This window comes from Gopherus flavomarginatus, chromosome 4, assembly GCF_025201925.1.
Source record: "Gopherus flavomarginatus isolate rGopFla2 chromosome 4, rGopFla2.mat.asm, whole genome shotgun sequence".
In the NCBI taxonomy this organism is placed as follows: domain Eukaryota; kingdom Metazoa; phylum Chordata; order Testudines; family Testudinidae; genus Gopherus; species Gopherus flavomarginatus.
In genome coordinates this window covers 49968085-49991972 of record NC_066620.1, presented here as the reverse complement: position 1 = coordinate 49991972, position 23888 = coordinate 49968085, and the positions used below count along the sequence as shown (strand labels likewise).

The window sequence follows — 23888 nt, the reverse complement described above, 5'->3', positions numbered from 1 at the left end:
AAAGAAATGGCAGACTGAGAGAAATTAAAAGCAGACATTTCACTTTAAATGGAAATATAAACACTTCTGGATCACATTTCCATTACAAAGGACCCAGTCCAACAGCCCTTCCTTACCTGTGTGATCCCATTTTTTTACTCACACAAATGAGAATGCCACATGAGGGTTGCAAGATCAGACCCACAAGAGGAAATTACATCATCCCTTCAGCACACTAATGTGAATTGCTTTCTTCCTCAAAAATATGGACAAAAATAACTAAGGAAAACTCCTCTCTTTCTGAACAACCTTAATTTATTCTAATCTTATGTGTAGTGCATATGCACAGTTGTAATGCTCTTATTGACTGGTTTCTGATTTGTGTTTCCAAAGATATGAAGTACAAGTTCAAGCATGCACGTTGCAGGGATGCGCTACTAGTGAATGGGCATCCATACAGACTCTGGAAGCACCCCCTGAAGTGCAGCCTTCCCCTCTCATAGAGATGCAGACAAGCTCTGATGGATTCCAGTCAGTCGCATCTATTCTGTGGACTGGTCCACAGCAACCAAATGGGAAGGTGTTATATTATGAGCTTTACCGAAGACAAGCAACTCATACCCACATAAATTTAGACCTGGTACTTGTTTATAATGGGACTTCAACATCCTTCAAAGATGCCAAGTTGCTGCCTTATACAGAATACGAATATCAGGTATGAAATGAAGTAATTTAGCTACAAGGTATACAGATATAGCTAAGATTTCAGTACACCTCAATAACAAGAGATGCTTGTTCATTATAATTATAAAATAAAATGTTTCAATTTTAATTGAATTTTAATTGTTATAGTATTGTTGTACTTAAACAATTATTGCACATTTATTTAAAATAGCTCAGACCCTGAAGATAACATTCCATGAGGAATAAATTCATTCAATGCTCTTTTTTCATTTCTTAATCAAAATCATTAATTCCAATTTGTGTGCATTTGTGTCCCTTGCACATCAGAGGTTTCCACCACTTTAGTGGTACCAACTTATTTTGAAGTGCCAGGTAGCTTGGTCTTGTTAGTAGCTTTATTTCAAATGTGCAAATATTTTTATTTTTACTGTCACATTCGATTACCTTTTGTGGAAGCAGGATGGACTGGTTTTGTTAGTGGATTATTTTATTTTAGGTGGTAGGATTACAAATATTTGTCTCATGGTAAATTTAAAAGTTAATTCACTGTTGATGGGTTATTTTTATTTTGTATGTTCATATTCATTTTGTACTTGTTACTTTTCTTTTGGAGTTAAAGATGTAGCTATGGGACCATTTCTGCTACTTTTGCTGAGTTTGAATAGTATTTTACCTCAGTATGCAAATGGTCCCATTGAAATCAGTGTGACTGTTTGCAGGGTAAGGTACCACTCAGTGAGTGTAAGTAAGGGTTGCAGAAAAGGGCCTTCTAAAGTAATCCTCTTTGATTGCAAAAGTCCCATGACCCTGAGGCAAGTGAGTTTCTTTGGCCTGTAATTGTTTTCCATTAATGTCAAAGTCACACATCCCTGCATATTGTTCCTTTATCACACAGGATTACTAGTAATCTATGGCCATATTTGATTTCACATCTATGCATTTAACTTCCATTGTCCCACTAGCAATGTATCATTTTCTGAAATTCAGTTCATGTTTTCATATGAATCTGGTGAGTTTACAACCTCACCAAAAACTAGCCCTGGATGTGTTAGCAGTAAATGTAAATACACCTCTACCCCGATATAACACTGCCCTCGGGAGCCAAAAAATCTTACCGCGTTATAGGTGAAACCGCATTATATCAAACCTGCTTAGATCCACCAGAGTGTGCAGCCCCACCCTCCTCCTCTCGGAACACTGCTTTACCTTGTTATATCCAAATTCGTGTTATATCAGGTCACATTATATCAGGGTAGAGGTGTATGTGTAGTTTCATAGCAAAGTGATCACGTTTTCACAGACATGAACCAGTATTCTCCTCTGCCCCATAACAGGACACCAGTGGGTCCTCACTCTTGTTTAAGTGCTGCATAATATATTGTGAGTTTTGAGATCTTCAGTACACCTTGAGTCTCTCCCTCTTTTTTGCTTATGTAAACTGAGTTTTTGAACTTTAAGAATTGTTTTGATTTGAGATGAAAGCTGCTGTATTCACAGGGCCGCACAGTTGAGATTTTCCCTCCACCCCACCTTGTTTGTCTATGTGGACACCTGTTTCACATATCAGAGCCTTTTGCAGCTCTGTTCAGCTGCTAGTGCAGTGTTCTTCTTGCTGGTTTGGGCGTATACAGAGTTATTCTTAAGAAACTACATTGTTAATATGAGCAACACAATCATTCAAGACCTCCTCTGACTATGCCTTGGGGCCTGCAGGAAGGAATACGATGGCTCTCCTTGTCCTCTTCCAGTGGCTCCACAATGGCCAGGGACAGGACCCCAAAGGAACAATGGCAAGGATGACAGAAATGGGTATGGAATGATAGCAGAGAAATGGATTCACCACAGTGTGTTTTGAAAAATCTTTATTACCAATATGATGATCTAGATAATCTTTTCTTTTTCTTCTGGTGTTGTTGAGATCAGTGAAAGAGATCCTAGATAGCCCCAGGTTGAGAAATGTAATTATTTTAATTGGTTTTGTTCTGAGGAAAAGAACTGGTATCTCTGAGCAGAGTATTTCCAGTCACGAATGATGGGGCTCCGATTATTGGATTTCCTACTGTTGCTAATAATATAACTCCTTCCTTAAACTTCAGTGAACTGAACAGCACTAGGGACAATGCGAGGGTCCTTTCCAAAATAGAACACACCACTTAGAGGCTGGAAACTTTTCACGCTTAAAATACTTGAGGGAATATTTTCCTTCAATTAATCCTTTTTTGACCAAAACTGTTAAATCTTCGTTGGCAACTGTGTGTGTGTCAGGGATGTAGTCTGTGCATTTGTGTGTCATGTATTGGTGTGTATTTGTATTCAGGTTTGCCTTTTTCAGATGTTCTTTAAACCCTCAGGGACCCATATATGGTCCCACAGTAATGTGAAATCTGTTCTCCTCACGCTATATTAATTTCTTGATGGTAAAATTGCTCTAAAGAATACCAGATCTCATCACTTAACGTGACCCTGTATGTGCCCTAAGGTATTAAAAAAAATCCTCAGAAATGGAAACCCAAGGGCAAGAGTGTGTGTGGGGAGGTGGGAGAGGAGTTACAATAGAAAATAGTGGCGATTCTTCTCAAGCTGAAGAGGTGGAGTCCTGTATTTTCTGAACTGAAAGTCCTAGGCTCTGTTCCTTATGCCACCGTTTAGCTTACTGCTATGTTGCCTCTATGTTTGCCGCCACAGACTCATGAGCTGGATATCCCCTTGCTTTTTCAAATGACTACAGCTCCACCTTCATTAATCCCCCAGCCCCCTCCCTGCCCCATGCTAGATGCTGCCACTGCCTCTTTATGCTTCCAATACTTTACCAAAAATTCTGTAATTCACATTGTGTTCTTCCTTGCACCAGCCTTTAATTACTTGGTATCTCAATCAGAAGCTCAATCAGTATGACTTTCAGGTTGTTTTTCATAGCACAGAGACTGTTTGAGTCAAGGGTTTTAATGATTTATTGATGATGTCTGACTCAGGTTGTCTGTATGTTCTAATTTTTCTGGACCGAAGTGCTGCACTTGAGGCAGGAAGAAACTCTATCTTTTATTTTGGTTTCATTCCATAACTGGGCTGGGCTATCTGGCAAGGCCTGAATTGGTTTTGTTCCTTCTCGGCCAGCAGCAATATATTTTGTTCCAGTGAGAGATTTGTGTGTGTGTGTTCCTCTTTTGCTGATGTCACTTGTGCATCCCTCTGGGATCTGTTCGTAGCCCTTCCATTGTTGACAATTTATATGTTGCCTGTGAGACAAATTATTCATAAGTATAGGGCTTGGCTTTCACTATTATGCTGATGAAACCCAGATTTATATTTCACTTAAGCACAGTATTGATTCTGCTGTCTCTGCATTGGAGGCTTGTTTGCTGGACATAAAACTTTAAATGCAACTAAATTTCCTCCAGCTGAATGCAGATAAAATCAAACCTCTGTGACTGGGCCCTCTGCAGCACTTCTAGAAATGTTGTTAGTTACCAGGATTCAGTTTGATGGATATAACATTAACATCTAATCTGAGGTCAGAAATTTTGGCGGCATTCTTTTCTGCTGATGTTTTACTGGAAGCTCATATAATTGGGCCTGCCCATGAGCCCTGTGGTTAGTGTTTTATAAGGGCAGATCAGGGGAACTTTTCAAAAGTACCCGAGAGATTTAGGACCTGCATCCCTAATTCTTACATACTTAGGGGCCCAAGTCTAATTGAAAGTCAGTAGGACCTAGGCTTCTAAGTGCATATGTCACTTTTGAAAATGGGACTTACGCTCCTAAGTCATTAAGGGCCAGGTTTTAAAAGTGTTTAGGTGCAAAGGATGCAGATAAGACCTAGCTGGATTTTCAAAAGGGCCTATGTACCTAACTCCTATAGATTTCAATTGGGAATTAGGCACTAGGCACTTTTGAAAATCCCACTAGGCACCTATCTACCCCTTTAGGCACTTAAATACCTTTATAAATCTGGCCAGTAGGTGCTTTTGAACATTTTACCTCATATCCTCAGCTGGTATAAACCAGTGTAGTTCCATGGACTTTGATAGCCCTACACGAGCTGAGGATCTCGTGCAGCATGTTTAGTCTCTTGATTCCTTGTCCTTTGGACTGGGAGCACTCTGGAGGCCAGATCCTTGGGAGGAGAAAGCATTGAATGTTGTTTTACAGCAACCTATCTGGCCAGTTTAAGAGCAGCAATGATTCATCCAGTTCTTCTCAGCTGAAGGACAGTGTCTGTGGTGAGCACATGTAAGAGGGAGGGGCTTAGTTCTTTTCCGTTTGACAGCAGAGTTATTGGTGTATAATGTATTCACCCTGCTCCTCAGAAAGGTTGTGGTACATTGGTCCACCTCTTCATAATCCCTGAATTATGTAGGAGATCCAGGAGAGATACTTGGAACCTCATTTTTCTGGTACTCTCTGGCCCCTTCCTTCACCTTTATGTTTCTTTCCTGGCTTAGGGACACATCCTGCTCTCTCCTCTGAAAATCCCGACTATCCAAAGGGCAGCAGAAACAACATTGTTCAGCTCCCCAACAATAATGGAAGAAGTCCTTTCTAGGGACCCTTACCCCTACATGTGGAGCTGTGCTCTATGGGGAGTACACAAGGGGTGTTAGAGGCTGCTGGATCTGCAGCTATGAAGACACATAGCTGGATCTCAGCTATGAAGACACATCAGCCTACCAATTTCTCCATGGAGGGAGGCTGCAGCAGCCGCTGAGGAGTCCATCCATTCCTGACCCCTGCAGAGCAATCTTGCTCACAGGTCGTTACTGGGGCTATATGAAGAGGCCGGGAAATGCACTTGGAGAAATACCTGAGAAAGTGGAGAGGCATGTTTTGGGTGCTCCTACAGGACCCTCAAAGGTAGATACGGCTTGTATTCCTAATGTTGTTTGAGGGCAGGATGTTTTGTAAGTTTGTTTAGCTGCTTGTATAATGTTGCTAACGTAATGGAACATTCGACTACAGAAAGTACAAAGCATTTGAATCCTCTTGGTTGCTTCAAGAAATGACAGTTATATTCCTTTGTTTGCTGGCCTGTCGGGCAGTTTTTTTGCTCAGCTCCAGTTTGTGGTGCTTAGTTACTGACAAATAACTAAGCAACTCTTCTAGCTTAAAATGGGGTGAAATAAGGGCTGGATCTCTTACTGGCCAGTGATGGATTTTCAGCAATTGAAAATAACCCTCACCTTTTGTCTCACTTCTTCCCACTCATCCTTTCAGCTCATCTTTTCCTCTTCCATCCCTGCCAGAAAGATGCAATAAAATATGATGGCATAAATTAAATAAGAATTCTTTCTTTCTCTCTGTTCCTTCACTCAGGAAAACAGATTTTCTTATAAGATTTTTGATACTTTCTAGTTCCATGTGAACAGTGTGTTAAATGATATTTTAGCATTTAGGCTTCTGATGTCAGCCTAGACCTGGAGTTCAGCAATATGTGCCAATGATTAAACAACCACAACAAAATGACGATAATCATGTCGTCCCGTTCACCACCCCCTACCCCCAATACAGAAAATGTGAAAATTCAGGTTGTTTCTAATTTCTTCTGGACCAGTTTGCTTCTACTTAACTCTTATGGTCTCGGTATTTATACATCTTCTGAAGACATAATTAAATTGTTTGAAAAACAAAGTGTGAGTGGGACCTCAAAATCAAACAAATGAACACTTCCTTGAGTTTTTGTTCTTTAAAATCCACAGTACACACTCCACAAAGTGTTCAAATTAGAAGAAGTGAATTGAGGGAACATTCTGATCTCAGCAAAACCAGAGTAACTTCTTTGCTTCACTGGTGTAACTGATATCACAGTTCCAAATACCTCTTACTGCACTGAAATGTGTCCTTCATCTCTGTGGGGTTTATGAAAAGGAGGAGACAGAGAGCAATTTTGCAAACACATTTTTCCACATTTAGAAACCTCAGCTGCATGCCAGTGTACCACCTCAGCAACGTCATCCCAAATCCATGCACCCAAGTCGTGTGTTTGTGAATCAAGCCTAGAGTTTTGTTCCTTTAACTAAATAATGGTACCAAAGCAGATTTATTGGCTTCCCACATTAGCTGTGAACCTATTAAGGTACAACTCTGGCCAGACCTTTTTTGGTATTTTGTGATTCTAACATATTCCAAAGCTATCCTTTAAAAAGACATCAGTGTGAGCACCAGGGGGAAATATACTCCAGGGATGTAGATGAATTGATATGATTTCCTTGATTGTATCTTTTTATTTATGAGGCATAATTTATGAGTACTGAAAAGCAAACTAAAATGAGTGATGACTAACTACAGCCAAAGTCATAAATCAGTAGCAGCGAAAGGAGTGGTGATTTTGATCGAATCTATTGAATTAGCTGTTGCCCTTAGTCATTACAGGTATTGGAAAGACCTTTTAATATCTGCTTATCTCTCTCAGGGGGATGGGAGAACTATATCATTATATACCCATAGGAAGCAAATTATTAAATTGTCTGCTTCTTAGAGTTAAACTGTTTACATCTCTTATTAATTACTGGTTTAACAGCGCAGTATAGGAAACGAGCTACAGTTACATTTTGACATGATTTTTAATCCCCAAACTGTTCGCTGTTGTGAGATTTTCCCCCAAGAATGGAATTAGCATTAGCACAACTGTTACTGTTTTAATAGTGTTATGTGATTATTAGTCAAGACATAGAGCGGTGTTAAGAGGATCAAACTTGGCCTAACACATTATCGAATCATTGGAACCCACATGCCTGAAATCCACCCAGCTTTATGAATGTGATCTGTAGGCCTTTACTATGGATGCTAACTAAATGCCAGCGGGGAAGGAGGGTTTTGTAAGTAAGGCACTGGAAAGGCACTTGGAAAATCTCCGTTGATTTCTTGGCTCTGACACAGACAAGTCACTTCATTTCTTTGTTCCGCATCGCCCCAGCTGTAACATGAGGATAAGGGACTTCCTTTCTCCATCCTCCCGGTCTATCTCATTTAGATTGCAAGTTGTGTGGGTGAGGAATCATTTCTTATTGTGTATTTGTACAGCATCTAGCACAATGGGTCTCTGATACTGTTTATGGCCTCTAGGTGGTGATGATGATAATAATAGTGTTTTGTTTTGTGCTATGTCTGAGAAGAGGCTGATTCATATCTAAAAGTAGCTAGGAAGGAAAGGAAACGCAGTAGTGACAGTCAGTTTACGTCACCAGCTTGGGAGGATTCTACTGTACATAGAAGAGGCAATGATTATCCTGCCTACCATAAGCAATGCCTCTTGGCATTACATTACACCAGAGCACAAAGCAAAATACTATGCAAGTGGGGCCTTTGCCCTAATCACACCCCGTAACTTAATATTAGTTATAAAATGTCTAAGATATTTTTCATAGAGAGCTAATAATTTAGATTCATGAGTTTTATTCCCAGAATGTATCCGCAGTCATTAAAATACCCCCGTTGCACTCTATTCGCAAAAAGCGGCCAGTGATTTTGCAGGCCTCGATTTTGGGGGTACTCAACTTTAGACATCTAAGCAGAACCTCACCTGTACTGAAGTCAATAGGAACACCTCTGAAAATGAGGTCCCTTCAAAATGTCTAAAACAGGACACCCAGAAATGGAGGGATCCCAAGTCAGCTGTAATGTCTGAAAACACAGCCCTAAGCAAGGGCCTGATCCAACTCTCTGTAAATTCAATGGGAGATTTGGAATTGACTTTAACAGGAGCAGGGTTGGACCCCAAGTCCTTTCACACCATGGGACCCTTGCAGTGCATGTGAGTGGGGCAGAGTAGAGTTGCCCCTCAGCTTGGCTTTTGCACATGGAAGGGGGGCTCCCTGCTGGCACTGACTATGCCAGTGCAGAGGTGTATTAGCAGTGGACCTGGAGAGGGATTGTTAGATCTGCACTTATGCATTGATTTGAAAGACCTTCATGTAAGATATAAGGCAGGAGTGGTCATTACTCCAGGAGTAGTGGTCATGGAAGGCTACAGAGGGGATACATTGTAGTCCTGCAGCCTGTCTCCAATAGGGGTGTGATTTTATCCCTTGCACAGTAAAATCAGATGATGTAGGATTTGAAATTTCCCACCATGCTGAAAAAGTGAGGGATTTTTGGTAGTCACAGAAATGCACAACTGCCATTTATGCTGTGTGCACGAGTGCTGTTTGCTAAAATGGTGGGTGCTTGCTAAAAGTAGACGTTTCCAGACCCTTAGAAATACTCTGTTTATGTCCTTAACTCTTTGGCAATGGTAAATCAATCCCTTCCATTGTTGATTGCTAAACTAAAGGATGCTTAGCATAAGGAAATTTCAGCTTCAATAGCTGGTTTTTGCTAGGTAGCGATTGTCACTAGCCATATGGGCATCTGCATCAGATTTTATCAAGTTAGTTTGAGGATATCTATTGCATTGTCAAAGCACTGCCGTGGGAGAACCATGAAGCAGAATCAGGGGCAGCTCTAGGCATTTTGCCGCCCCAAGCACGGCAGGCAGGCTGCCTTCGGTGGCTTACCTGCGGGAGGTCCCCGGTCCCACGGATTTGGCAGCACGCCTGCGGGAGGTCCTCCGAAGCCGCGGGACCAGTGGACCCTCCACAGGCACGCCGCGGAAGGCAGCCTGCCTGCCGCCCTCGTGGCGCCAGCAGAGCGCCCACCACGGCTTGCCACCCCAAGCACGTGCTTGATGTGCTGGGGCCTAGAGCCGCCCCTGAGCAGAATTGATCAGCTGTGTTTGTGGTAGTAAATATTTTAGTCTGTGGAAGTTCTTTAAGCTCAATGATGAGAGCGGAGCCTGGGTCATTAAGGCTGCAACAATCAAGCATCAAGATTTGCAAATTCAGATATGCCTGAAGATTATGGACTATTAATGTACCTGTTGAATCAAGAGCCATCAATGCTATAGGAACTGTTTAAATGGCAGTGAATCCATGGGACTACAGAGAACCTGGGGTCTAAATGACCTTGGAGACTAAATATCCCTAATCTCCTAAACTGCATGACTAACCAGATGAAGAACTAGGCCGTAATGTGGCTGAAAACATTAAATGGCGCCTCCCCCCCCCCCAGTAACACGAAAGCTGTGAGAATGCCATATGGCCAACTAAAGCCAGGCGGTTCTTGCAACCCAACTTGTTATATCTTGATATTTGCATTGCCATCTAGTAGCTTTGCCTGATCTTGAAGCTGTGAACAAAGAATGGTCTTGTTGGTAAGCCACTGCACTTGGACAGTCTGGATTCAGTTCCCAGGTCTCTCGGACGCCCTGTCTGACCCTGGGCGAGTGACTAAATCTCTCTGAATTAAGTTCCCTATCTGTAAAGTGGACGTTATGGTATTCCCTTACCAGTGTTTGTGAGGATAAAATCATCAATGTTGTGAAGCACTCAGATGCTACAGTAATGAGGATCATATAAGTACCTACCTAGAAAAACCTATTAGCTCCCAGCAAGTCCATCTCCCTCTCAGTTCTGAATTGTTTTTACAGAATTTTTCTCACCATTTCCCTTAGGGTACTTCGACAGCCTAATAGATCTCACTGGCAGAGGTTTTCCCTAAATCTTTCTATTCTCAATTTTATTTTTCAATTCTAGTCATACCCCCATGTGCCATGTTAAATAATCCCTCTGTATTTTGATATCTACTCTTCACAAATATTAATAGACAGTTATATCTGCTCCCTTTGTCTCATAACCAAGCTCTGTTTATTTAGCTCTTTTAATCTATTATCTTTCCTAATAATTTTTTTCTTTCCTCATAAATCAGTCTCTCTAGCACCAGGAATGTTTTATGTTGCTTTTCTCTGAACTCTTCTAAGTTTGTCAACGCCTTTCTGGTAAGGTGTTGCCCAGAAATTAGTACACTATTCCAGGGGTGGACACATCAGATCTGTATAGAGATGGACTTTTTGCACTATGTTCTGAATTGTATTGTCTCTACAGAAGAAATCCCAAATTATTTTGGCTGCACTTTGGCCACTTAGTTGCAAGAATGGCTGATGAGTGCCAGTGCAGCAGTGTATAAAATAGTGTCCTTGAGACTGCTCTTACTTATGCTAGGGGCTAGACAGGCCCAAGAATAGGGAAAGTGTAAAGATGACTGGAAACTTTAACTGTTCCTTCTCTTGTAAATTCCAATGCAAGTGCACAGCACAGCCAAAACAAAACATTGAGCCTTTTGTTTCTAAACATTGCTAATAGGATGTACAGGGACTTAATCAGACAAACCCCATTATCTTTATTTAATATAAGTCATACACTGAAAGTGTCATGTTTTTGCTGAAACAAAAATATCTCTGTTCATTGCAAAAATCTGATATTTATGCAACCTTAAGATTGGAGGCTGATTTTGGGAAACTGAAAAGTGAGGACTGAAACCTGCACAAATTCTCTGAGAGTTCCAGGGAGCTGAGGGGAAGCATAGCCACTGCATCATCCTTGAAAAATGCTACGCACTCCCCCATGCAAAGGTCCAGCTCTGCTGTCATGTATAGAGAGGTCCTGCAGGGTCACTTTTGGAAAGGCTAGCACCAACAGCGGTGCTACATGTGTGGAGTCCTTGGGCTTATCACTGTCTGCAAGGACGATAATTATGCTTGACCCGTCTGCAGGGGTAAAGAAGTTGGCTCCTTGCATCCCTTCCTGTGTCTTGTGCATCCATGCACAGGTGTGGTTTGATCTGGCCTAGGGTGACCAGATGTCCCAATAAAAACAGGACCGTCCCGATATTTAGGTGTTTGTCCCACATCCCGAGATTTTGTTCCACCGGCAGCACTCACCTTTTTTTTTTAATTTCCTCTACCGGCAGATTCCGCCTCCTCCTCCATGTGTCCTGATATTTTCTCCCTCTCCTCTGATCGCCCTAATCTGGCCTTCTGTTTCTCACAGACACATAGATGACTGTAGGACACTAAATCTCATGGCAGTGTATGCTGTGTCACTTACCCCAATATCAGATGAATCCTCTTCAATACTGGAAGTGGTCTCCTCTCTAATAGCCCCTTGCCAGATTTGTGTTAGCCTCAGTATGAACAGCAAATCCCATCTTTTGAGCTTTCCTGCGAGTCAGCATGTTTAAAGGGACTTCCATCTGATCTGTCCAATATACGTATCTACCGTTGTTTGGGAGGCATATAGTGTGTGAAGAGCATAATAACTCTTTTCACAATACTGCTACTGAATTAACCAGGATTGCACTTCTTCAGATGGTCAGTGTCAGGTGGTCAAGAGCTCTGGTTTCTTTTTTCTGATTCTGTGTCTACTCCAGGGATCTCAAACTCGAATCACTACGAGGGCCTCATGAGAACTAGTACATTGGCCCAAGGGTTGCATCACTAACACCTTTTCATATAAAGGTACAAAAAGCCCCCACCCTCGGCCCCACCCCCACTCCACCCCTTTCCATGAGGCCCTGCCCTACCTCTTCCCACCCCTTCCCTGCCCCCATTCCAATTCCTTTCCTAAAGTCCCCACCCCAACTCCACTCCAATTCCACCCATATTCCAAACCCTTCCCCAAATCCCCGCCCTTCCCCCGCTTCTTCTCCGCCTCCTCTCCCGAACGCACAGCTCCCTGCTCCTTCCTTCTCCCTCCTGGAAAGCGCTAAGCACCACCAAATAGCTGTTTGGGGGTGGGAAGCTCCTGGAGGTCGGCAGAGGAGCGAGGACGCGGTGCACTCAGAGGAGGGGGAGGGAGGGTAGCATGGCGGCCGCAGGAAATAACTCCAGGGGGGACAAAAGGGGAGTGCGAGGAGCTTGGCGGGCTGCAGGAAATAAGCCCGCGGGCCGTGTGTTTGTGACCCCTGGTCTACTCTCTCAATTCAGAGCTGCCTCTCCCCTAGGAAACGTTAGGTGTGAGTCAGTGTTATTTTGGCAGCTTCTGTAGCTCTTTCATTATTCATTTGCTGAGAAGTCATTTTGCTTGCCCACTAGTGAGGTACTTTCCTTCTTCTAGTGGTTCACCTCAGCTATGACAACTATTGGCCTATGTCATAGAATCATGGAAACAGAGAGTTGGAAGGGACATCAAGAGGTCATTAGTCCATCCTTGTGCACTGAGGCATAGTTATGTCCAGCCCTTTCCTTTAATTCCCTTTAGGATTTCCTGTACAGATTGAATAACTTTACATACTATTTTATGTTGCTGCAAAGAAATCAGTTTCCTTGCTCAAAACTTTAGCTCCTTTGTAAAGACCTGAGTTTTTAAAGTATTGTAGGGACCATTCCTGCATGGGGAGGGAGATGAGCTCAATGATCTAACAAGCTTTTTCCATCCCCATTGTCTGTGTTTCTGTGATCTTCATCCATGTCTGAAAGCCAAACAGAGTTAATTGCCTTCAGTGGGAGTTGTCAGTACTCAGCTTTGCTGAGGAACTGGCCTTGAATTAGGGTGACCAGATGTCCCGATTTTATAGCGACAGTCCTGATAATTTGGGGCTTTGTCTTATATAGGCACCTGTTAGCCCCCAACCTCTGTCCTGATTTTTCACACTTGCTGTCTGGTCACCCTACCTTGAATTTGGGAACGTGGGTGTGCTGTGGAGAATCCATGGACATTATTGCAGGTGATAGTTTATCCAAAGTAGGCTTATTGTGCTAGAGCTGAGGCAGCTTTAGCAGCATGTTTCTGCCACTCCTTATGATTAAGGTCTATAGGACAGTCACGTGTAACCCAGGTTTTGCCAGTTCTTGGCTGTGCTGTCAGACTTGGAAGCTGCCATATGACCGTTCTGGGTGATTGCTGCTCACGAGTCTCCAAGAACGGGGGTTTATAGAGGCCCATTTATGAAGAAGAAAACAAACTTGCTTACGTGTGACTGGAATTCTCTAGTTCTCTGAATATATTGCCTCCAGAGAGCTTCTTTCTCCCTGACCCTACTTCAAAGTGCTGTCTGGGCAGATGGCCAGCAAATTGATGAAGAGGTCTGAAATATTCCTTCTGTAGATGCTTTTGGAGCCCCTTCGTGGCTTTCTTGAGACACTGCACCCACTAATGACTGTACAGATTTTGGCAGGGTTCTGAGTCCACGCACTATGTTGTAAGACTTAATGATTAGTGAGGCAATATATTAAAAGAGTTAAAGTAACAAGTATTTTGATGGTTTTCTTCTCTCCATACACTGTAGTCCCCGAAGTGTCCACTTACATTGGTAGTCTAGTTCCATGATCACTTTCCCCACACTCTTACCCTTGTTCTTCTCCTGGCTAGCTTATTTTTATGGCTTTATACAATATATATAACAGGTGATGCTTTTATCTGTAGAGTCTTTTATGAATATTATTGCCTGCCCCTTATGTTAACTGCATCACACCTCAGAATGATGCAGTGCAACTTCAAAGGACTTTCTTCTATTTTGCTTGTGTACAAAAGCATACCACATAGCATTACATTAATCAGTGCAACAAGTGTAATGGTCCATGAATGCCGTGTGATGCATTTTTGAAGGGATCATGACACAGCCTTCAATTTTTAATAGGTGCAATTGACTGCAGGTGCAAATGCTGGCAGTTGGATGTATAACTGATTTGCATATACACTCAGGCGGGTGTCTAAATATTAGCATTTATGTCTTCAGTTAATACTTATATCTCAGAATCTCAAAGTGCTTGCTATCACTAGTTATCACAACACTCCTCTAAGAAAAGTATTTTATGCCCATTTTACAGATGGCTAAACTGAGGCCAAGAGAAGTTAAATGATTTGCTCATTCAGGCCTCACAGGCATGTTCCCATAGTTCAGAATAAAACTCTGGAGCATTTCACCCCAAGGTTGGTATTGAGTCAATACAGGTGGATCTCTTCGAACTGCACCCTGCCTAAGAACTTGCCATCCATGAAGAAAAATGCTCCTTAAAATGAGCAACTATTGTCAAATCTTTGTAGCAGCAAGGACTTAACCAAGATAGTGTTTGACCTATTGGAGTAGACTGAAAAAAGTTTAACTTTATGAAAACTTCTCTGCAGAGATCACTGAAAGAAAAATATTCTGTGCAAACTTGGTATAGATCTCATTTGTAGTGTTTGCTTTAGTAGTAGTATGTGCTAGCAAGACTATGAGAAAGTAACTTTGATTCTTTAACTTTAGTTGACATCTACAGTTTTTGAATCACAACACTTAAGGCCCTTGTATGTTTTGGGTTCTCTCCTGTACCTGACCCTTTTTAAATGTAAGCTCCCTGACCGTAGGTGTTGTAAATTCAGAAAACTAAAAGTTCTCCAGGGTCTGTTTTAAAAGCAAGATGAGAACTTTAAAAAAAAATGTCCAGAGATTACGTGAGAACATGTTTTACTGTAGTTAGAACTGCTCAACACAAAAGCTTACTAAGGAATACTTATACTAAAAATCACTCAGACAGTCCTCTTGTATTGCCGTTTAGATCTATCATTCTGATTGATCACTATGTGGTTGGCTATTATTGAGCCTAATTTAACCCTATACACTCACACATCCATCTATTCTGTCTATTGTACCTGACATTCTACAAATTACTTACTCATGCAAATGATGACCTAAGGCAACCTTTTATGATATTCGTGTTTAATTATACAAATGGTTTTTGATAAATAAGATTATACATCCTTCCATATGTTTATGCACTCCTTGATGAAAGCAAAATTTAATTTTCATGCAGATTTGTTGGAGACCGTGTTTAATAAGTGCTGAGTTTTATGTAGTCTGCAGATCAGTCTGGCTTTGGGAAGCTGACAAAATCAGTAGGCATAGTTCATAGAGACGTGCAGTTTTTAATCAGACCTAATTCAAGCTGCTGTATTTTGAAATCTTGGAACTGAAACCACTCTCTTTGTGCTAGTATAATAAAGCAAATGTTATTGCAGAAATAAATGAATATATTTAGAGGCGCTGACTTACCCATGCTTTTCAATGTGTTTTCTTTATATTATATTTTGGATTACTGACAATTGTGCCAAATGATTAATTATATTAATATATTTAATAGAGTGGGGTCCCTTAAAAACTTGCCAATTGTCTTAAATCACTAGGTCTTGCTCCTGTAGTTGGATCAGTGCCAGGGGAACTTAAATCCCATGCAGAACCACATTGACTTAATTGGACCTATTCACAGGCAAAAAGGCATAACCCACAGGGATACAACAGCAGGATTGGGGCTAGGTCAGTGTTTGCAGTTTGCCCTTGGAATTTGCAATAGTGAAGAGAATGCTGCCCTTTCTTACCTTATCTTAGGTAAGATAGGTAAGTTTTCTAGGGCTTCCTCTGTGTACAATGTTACATGGCAAACAAAAGTGTCTGTTCTTAAATCAGCCTTGCAGGAACCTTATGAAAATGTACTTGTCCCCCTTAATCATAATGGTGAAGACCTGGGAATGGGTGACAGGGGATGGATGATTTGGTGATTACTTGTTCTGTTCCTTCCTTCTGAAGCACTTGGCACTGGCCACTGTCAGAAGACAGGATATTAGGCTAGATGGACCTTTCGTCTGACCCAGTTTGGCCATTCTTCTGTTCTTAAAAATATTTTATTCCCCTCTTTTAAAAGAATTGATTTGAACCAGATGGAGGGACTAGAGGAATGTCACAAAATTGTCTTAAGTTATAGTGCAGTTTTATCTTGCCACCAGTAAAGCTGTGTTAGCCCCAGCAATTCAGCTCCTCCCAGGAGTGCTCAGCATCTTGCAGGCTCAAACCCTTCACAAATTGCTCTTTGTTTTGTGTTTTCAAGGTCTGGTCAGTAAACTCTGCAGGCCGGACTCCTAGCAGCTGGGCACGCTGTAGAACAGGCCCGGCCCCTCCTGAAGGCCTCCATGCACCCATGTTCCACACTGTGGCTTCCACATTAGCTGTGGTAAACATCAGCCCCCCTCTTAAGCCAAACGGGATAGTTAGTCTCTACAGGCTGTTCTCGAATAGCACCAGAGGGACCGATGTGGTGGTGAGTGTTTATCGAGCTACTCTATTTGTATTTCCAGTTGAACTCTGGACATTTTTTTAGGATTTTAAGTCTGTTAGCTTCTTTTCTTTTTTTTTTTTTCCCCTACTTATCAGTGCTCTCTTCTGGCTGAAGAAGGACTGATGGCTCCACTTAGCTAAATGTTGTTCTTCTAAAGAATTAACCTTGACGCCAGAACCTTTCTCATTATGTTATATAGTGAGAAAATGCAGGGGAGATCCAATGCAATGTTCCTGGGAGGTTATTGATTACAATGAAATACAAACTTTCCAAAAATCTGTTTGCCCAAAAAGATCAGATAGAAATTACAGCCGGTGACCAAAAAGCTGCTCCCTTTGGACATTACTGTGTTTTGACTTAACGGATTTTCAGGCCAGGGTGGTTGCCCTGAAAAGCTTTCCAGTTGGCACAGGGATAATATTGTGTAGTAGCATACAAAGTACTGGAAACACCTAGGAATATTGCAAACAGTGTGGTAATGTTATCTGGTTATCCAATGCAAAACTGAAAAGTTTATAATAACGACCACGATAAATGCATCTGAAAGCACTGATGAACTCTACATTGTTATTTTATAGCATTTAAGAATGTTTCAGTCCCCCAGTAGCTCAGTAAGTCCTACAACAGAATGTTACAAGAACTTGTAGAAAGACAGCAAGAGGCTTTCAGTGTGTCTCACAATTAACATGTAACCAAGGTGTGCATATGTCATGTCTCTAGCATGCAATAGGAGCCCCTTCCGTGACCATCCTCGTCACAACTCCAGGGGCATCTGGGACAGGTACAGCATATAAGGTGTCTAAGGATTCTCTTCTTCATCTGCTCCTTTCAGCCATAAAGTAACTTCCCCTCTGCATAGCGCCGCCCCCGCCCTCCAAGATTAAGTGCTATGTAGTGTCTTTTGTGGCCTGTTAGATTCCACACAGAAAGTAGAAATATCATTGCGGGGGGAAATCATGCACCCAGTGGTTAATTGTCATCGTTCTTGTTTAAGCAGTTCTTGGAGTGTAATGCTGTTGTTTAAAGTAGTAGCTTTTAGGTTTTAAAAATTTCATGTTCCTTTGCTTAAAATGTATAAAAAGCATTAGAAGGCCTAGGGCCTTGAGGATCTGAAAACACCCAATGACCATGTGACATGAGTCGTTTCTTTCTTTTGGTCTGAGTTAGTAACACTATCCATAGTGTCTCAGTTCTTTGCTGCACCCAGGTTGGGTCTGAAGTTTAATCTCAGTAAGTCAACTGTTTAGGCAACAGCTAGAGAGTTTAGAGTCCACATATGTGGGACCAGAAAGGCAATCTACTAAACAGAGGGGCTTGGCTCTAAAGGAAAGGTAAGGAGCCAAGTGTGGCATGGAAATAATTGAAAAGGACAATGTAAATGGCAGATCCAGTGCCACCCTCTGGCTATGGAAGGCTCATACATGGTGGGCTCTGTGTGGTTCTGCTGCTCAAGGTGGGTGATGGACAGGACCAGGGGAGCCCAAGGAGGATTCCGGACCTCTTCCCTCTCCTGTGTGCTTCAGAGCTGTGCTCCATGGGGTCATCTTGTTCCTTAACATGCAAAGGCTCTTGGACTAAGGGAAGAGTAGATTTGCACTTTGCAACCTAATGCCCATTCCCCCATATACAAAGAGAGACTCATCAGATGAAGGGATCACTGCAGGCTTCAGTGAGTTTGTGAAGCATCTCTGTTTCTTCTCTGAGGCCTATTACAAAGCAGCATCCAGCTAATAGCCAGAAAACCAGGTAACTTTGCTAAGTCAGGAAATCTGCATTGTTTAGCTGGGCTTGAAAACAAAAAAGAGGCGTGACCACAGACCTTGGGCCAGGGTAGGAGGTTGTGAAGAGTATCCGGAGCCATACTGCACAGACCAAGGAAAAATGCCACCACAAGACTGAGCAAAGTAAGGCTGATATTATCAGTTTTCAAGTGCTGTGCAATTCAGTGCCAAATGGGAACCTCCATGCTTCACACACCCCATTTCTTGTGCTCAGCTTCCTCCATGCCTTTGTGTCTATGTCACCATCTGTCAAGGCTTAACTCTGTTCACCTTTTATAGTAGTATGTGCTCATTCTCCCACTACCCCAGTCTAATCTGGCATGGAAGTGGCTGGGAACACTGTCTTCCTTGCTCATCATTCCTGTCTGTGAGCGTGAGTCATCTGCTGTTTGCTGATTGCATGGCCTGTCCTTATCCCATTTACGATGATCAGCTGGGTCCTTATCTACTTCGGCCTGCATGTCTTGTCACTACTCTTTCATCTCTCTGTTGTCTTTCTCTTCTCATCCCCTCAGACCTGCTATGCGGCTGCTGTGCCTGCAGAGGTGCCTTGCTTCTCCATGACTGAGTGGCAGGCGTTATCAAACTCTGACTTTGTGTGCTTTCTGTCTTGCCTTGATGCTCTGTTTCCTTGCGGTCCACCTTGGGACTCTGTGGCCTGTGCCATTTGCCTTGCTTAATCACCACAGCAGGTGGTTACTGTGATTGAAATTCCCTTTTTCTACATGCTGTTTGATTTCTTTGGATCTTGAAACCATACTCACAAATGATTGCAGTGAATTAGAGAAACAGCAGCTCCAGGAAGCAGCATGGTTTGCTTTTTTCTTAGTTATTTTCTGCCATAACTTTCCACACAGTTCCTATCCACACACATTTCTTTGTGCTATTTAATTCAGTTTCTCTTTAAAGGTTGATGGATTCAGTTTTGCTGAGAGGGTTTCCTGTGGGCTGAAATAGAGGACATATCCCTTCTGTGCCACTTGTGCAGGATATTAGGGCCACTGGTTTTGTGTATGCAAAGATCTCCTGGACATTCATAGAATCACAGAAGATTATAATTGGAAGAGACCTCAGGATGTCATCTAGTCCAGCCCCCTGCTCAAAGTTGGACCAACACCAACTAAATCATCCCAGTCAGGTCTTTGTCAAGTCAGGCCTTAAAAACCTCTAAGGATAGAGATTCCACCACTTCCCTAGGTGACTCATTCCAGTGCTTCATCATTCTCCTAGTGAAATAGTGTTTCTTAATATCCAACCTAGACCTCCCCCACTGCAACTTGAGACCATTGCTCCTCATTCTGTCATCTGCCTGTCATACTTTGACAATGCCCACCAACTTTTCAGGGACAGCAGTGTGATCCTTATAGCGCTGCACGTAGGGATGTAGAGGTGTTTGAGCATAGCTGCTTCACGAGTGCAGTCCATCACAGGACTTAAACAATGGGGAAGGCCTTGTACAGGCCCACTGCACTGAGTGAATTTCACCCTGTATGACTAGATAATGAAAGATAAGGTCAAATCTAGATTCCCTGTTAACACCAAGTCAAAGATCCTACCACTTAGAACATTTAACGAATCTTACTTGGCATTTACAGTCCCCTGTGCTGTGTGAAGTTCTTTCTTGCCTTTTACAGTTGTCTGAAGGGACTGCCACCCAGCAAACAATACACGGACTTAAACCTTTCACCACCTACTCTGTCGGTGTAGAGGCCTGCACATGTTTCAACTGTTGCACCAAAGGGCCAGTCGCCCAACTAACCACTCAACCAGCACCACCTTCTCAACAGCCCCCTCCACATATACATACCATAACCTCCAGAACAGCTTTTTCCCAATGGAATGCACCTCAGTCACCCAATGGCATTGTGGAAAGGTAAGATTCTCAATCTGATTTAGACTTTCAAAGCCAGCTAAGAGATTTAGACACACAATTTCCATTTAGATCATTGGGAATTGTGTGGCTAAGTCCCCTAGTCATTTTAGATAATCTCATGCCCCGTTTTCAGTATTCTTTTATATATTTGTAAATTATGATGATGGTCTCCAAATTGTTGTACATTCCATGCAGAAGAAATCCTTCCAACTTGCCGTCCTTGGGTATCTTCTCTCAAGCAAAACATTGTGTATGTAGAGGAACCTTGCAATGTGTCCTAAATGTTAATAAACTTGGATTTTGCTGGAGCAATAAGGGAAGTGAATTCCGGAGTCAGGGTCCTTGATGCAAAACTTCCTATCTCTGCCACTCACATAGAGAGACTGTTAGCAAAAGCCATAGAAATCAACTGTTGTGAGGCGGGAAAAAGCAGTGCTCTCTGGATTAGACAGGACCAAAGCACAGAGGGTTTTATAAATCAAAGTCAACATCTTCATTTGCACCTTGAAGCCAATCAGTTGCCAGTGCAGTCTATGGAGAGCGAGTGTAAATTTTTCCATGCAGGAAGCCCACTCAATAAGGGTCCATTCCTATCCCATTTGAGTCATTAGGAGTTTTTCCGCTGAATTCACTGAGTAGAGGATCAAGCCCTAAGCAGGCAGCAGCACTTGATGCTTCTGAGTGGTTTTCGTTGGCAGCCTCAGACAAAGTGCTCTGTACTATTCTAAATTAGTCTGTATTTTACAGCATCATGAGTGTACTTACACCAAAAACTGGATGATTCTATTGTGTATTTTGGATAGAAATGGCAGGTTCACATACAATATCCTGTATTGCCACACTCCCCAAATGCCCTGCAGCAAGCTTAGCTAGGCACAGGTAGGGTGACCAGATGTCCCGATTTTATAGAGACAGTTTTGATTTTTGGGTCTTTTTTTAATATAGGCTCCTATTACCCCCGTTTCGTCCTGATTTTTCACACTTGCTGCACTTGCTTGCACTGATTTTTCACACTTGCTGCACTTGCTTGCAGTTTTTCACACTTACTATCGGGGGATTGGAGGAAGTGAGTGCTGGTGCAAGAGCCACATGAACAGCTTTACATTTAATTTTGGTTCAAGCAGGTTTTCCGCTGACAGAATGGCAGCCGTTTTTTGCTGCACATTAATTCATGTTTCATTGATGGTTAAAGATGATTTTTCACTAGTTCTTAATGAGACAAGTGCAATTGTGCACCAACAAATAGTTGCACTTGCTGTTTTGCAAACACCAATAAGTTGAGAGAGTAACTGGCATCACAGATATAGATATCTTTTAAATACCAAAGGTAGGTAGCCAGATCTAACTACGATATTTAATTTGCAGGCACAAGCAGTTAGATGTGAGTACATCCACAGTTTTGTTGTAGGCACAAAATTGCAGGTGTTTGTGGGCATGGGATTAGAGGTCATCACCCTAAAATCAGGACCAAAGCATTAGAGATTGAAAGGAATTTAGAGTGCCCAAAAGCAATGAAGCTGAGGTCCAGCCTATTAACTAGTAACCAGATATCTAGCAGCCAGAGTGAAACAGTGCTGATTGATCGTTTGTTTGTTCCTCTGATAAGACTTTCATCAAAATGTCAATCTTTTTCTCCAGCTATGAACTCCACATGTACACTGCTTGCCCTCCACATTTACAAACAGAGGCAAAGACCTGTAACCCTGGACCAATTGAAGTGAAGTATACAGGTAAAGAGCAGAATTCCAATGTGAGTGATCTTCAGCCTTACACAATCTACAACGTGAGAGTGGTGTCTTACAATTCTGTAGGCAGCAGTGCTTCAGAATGGACCAGCTTTACTACCAAGAAGGAGTGTGAGTATACAGTGACCAGAAAGAGCAATTTGTGAGTCTGTGAGGCCATGGCTACACTGGCGCTTTACAGCGCTGCAACTTTCGCGCTCAGGGGTGTGAAAAAAACACCCCCCTGAGCGCTGCAAGATACAGCGCTGTAAAGCTTCAGTGTAAACAGTGCCGCAGCGCTGGGAGCGCGGCTCCCAGTGCTGCAAGCTACACCCATAGAGGATGTGGAGTTCGTGCAGCGCTGGGAGAGCTCTCTCCCAGCGCTGGCGCTGTGACCACACTTGAAAGTGTGCAAGTGTAGCCATACCCTCAAATACCCATCTTTCTAGGCTGTGAAACTCTGTAGCTCCAGAAAAAACATGTGGATCGTTTAGTCTGTTCCCCTCCATTTCACAGAACTAACTACATCATTCCCACTAGCATCCCTCCAAAACTGTTCTTAACATTTCCAGTAATTATGTCTCAGCCACCCACTCCTGGGAAGTCTAAGCCACTGTTTGATTGCTCTTCCTGTTCAGAACTGCTTTCCTGACATCTAGCCTAACCTTTTCCTTAAGCTCCTTGTCCTGGCAGAGTAAATTTTCTTGGCATACTCTGGCCCAAAAACTTATAAAATCACATCTCTAAAAAAAATCCTGTTTACATCAATAGTAACTCAATATGTAAATTATTAAAACCTAATCCACTAAACCATAAAACTTCTATACAGTTCCACCAATGTGTTGCAATGAAGTTCAAGGAACTTCACACTGATCCTTATGGTGCACACTGCAGCCATTCTGAACTCCACAGTGACACTGGAGATTGAATTTACATTCCCTTCCTCCAGAAGCATAGGTTTCTGCCACTTGAGCTAAAAGAGAATCTCCCTTAACTCTCAGCAGTACAGAGCCTATGATACTCAACTGAACAGTACTGATTTGATCTAGTAGAGAGCAGTGCTATGCATTAGTAAGTTAATTGCAATATTGATGTATTCCACATCAACCCTCCAAGCCACTAAAATCTTTGCATTCACTGTGGTTCATTGTGTCTCCTTCATTAGGAAGACCTAAAACGTTTCCTTAAAAAAGGAGGCAATGGTTTATGGGCATTCTTTGTTGTAAGTACAGTGCCAAAAGCATAACAAATGAACGTCTGCCTCATGTACGTGAAGTTGCTTTCATCGAAGACAATATTTGGGAACCGGGACTTGATGATATACTAATGTACTGCACTACTGATTGATTAGTCAGGGCAGTGAATTATTGTACTTGAATTGCTGTTTGTAAGGCTTTTTAACTATCTCTGAAAATAAACTAATGGTTCAAGAAAAAGCTTTAAAAATGAATGGATGCCAAAAGGACATAATTCACTCTCAAAGCAGTTTGGGTTGGAGAACAAATATATTAACTTCAGCTAGTGCTTTGGGCTTAGTTGCAATAAATATTGATTTGATATGAGAAATAGCCTCCAATTATAGTTAATAGTAATAAAGATACTTTACCTGTTAAATCAGAGGAAAAATGCAACAAAACAAGAGACAATTATATTACCATCCAGGAGACACTAACCAGTGATGTCTCCATGGATAGGAACCTTGTATGCCAGTCAGTGCTTAAAGTACACCTGGCTGAAAGGGGTCCTAGATCCAACAAAAAAAATTCCAATAGCTCCAGCCAGGTCACTGAGGGGTGCTCATTTCAGTCCTGCCTGTGATGAAAACTCCTTAGGATTGGCTACTTGCCTGCATGGGCAGTGAGTTATATGGGCCCTGGTGCATGGGCTCCAGCAATATTCAGTGCCGGGTCTCTCCCCCAGCCCCACCTGCCACCCCTGTGTGTCCCCCT

At 42.3% G+C, this 23888-nt stretch overlaps 1 protein-coding gene across 1 annotated transcript in view; it reads left to right on the top strand.

Moving 5' to 3' along the window:
• The window catches only part of USH2A (usherin), a 570592-nt gene that overhangs the window by 533100 nt on the left and 13604 nt on the right, over positions 1–23888 (top strand). Inside the window, exons 63-66 of the mRNA XM_050950274.1 lie at positions 373–694; positions 16334–16543; positions 19977–20215; positions 21854–22071. Of these exons, the coding sequence (XP_050806231.1) occupies positions 373–694; positions 16334–16543; positions 19977–20215; positions 21854–22071 (989 nt within the window). The remainder of the gene's footprint in view (positions 1–372; positions 695–16333; positions 16544–19976; positions 20216–21853; positions 22072–23888) is intronic.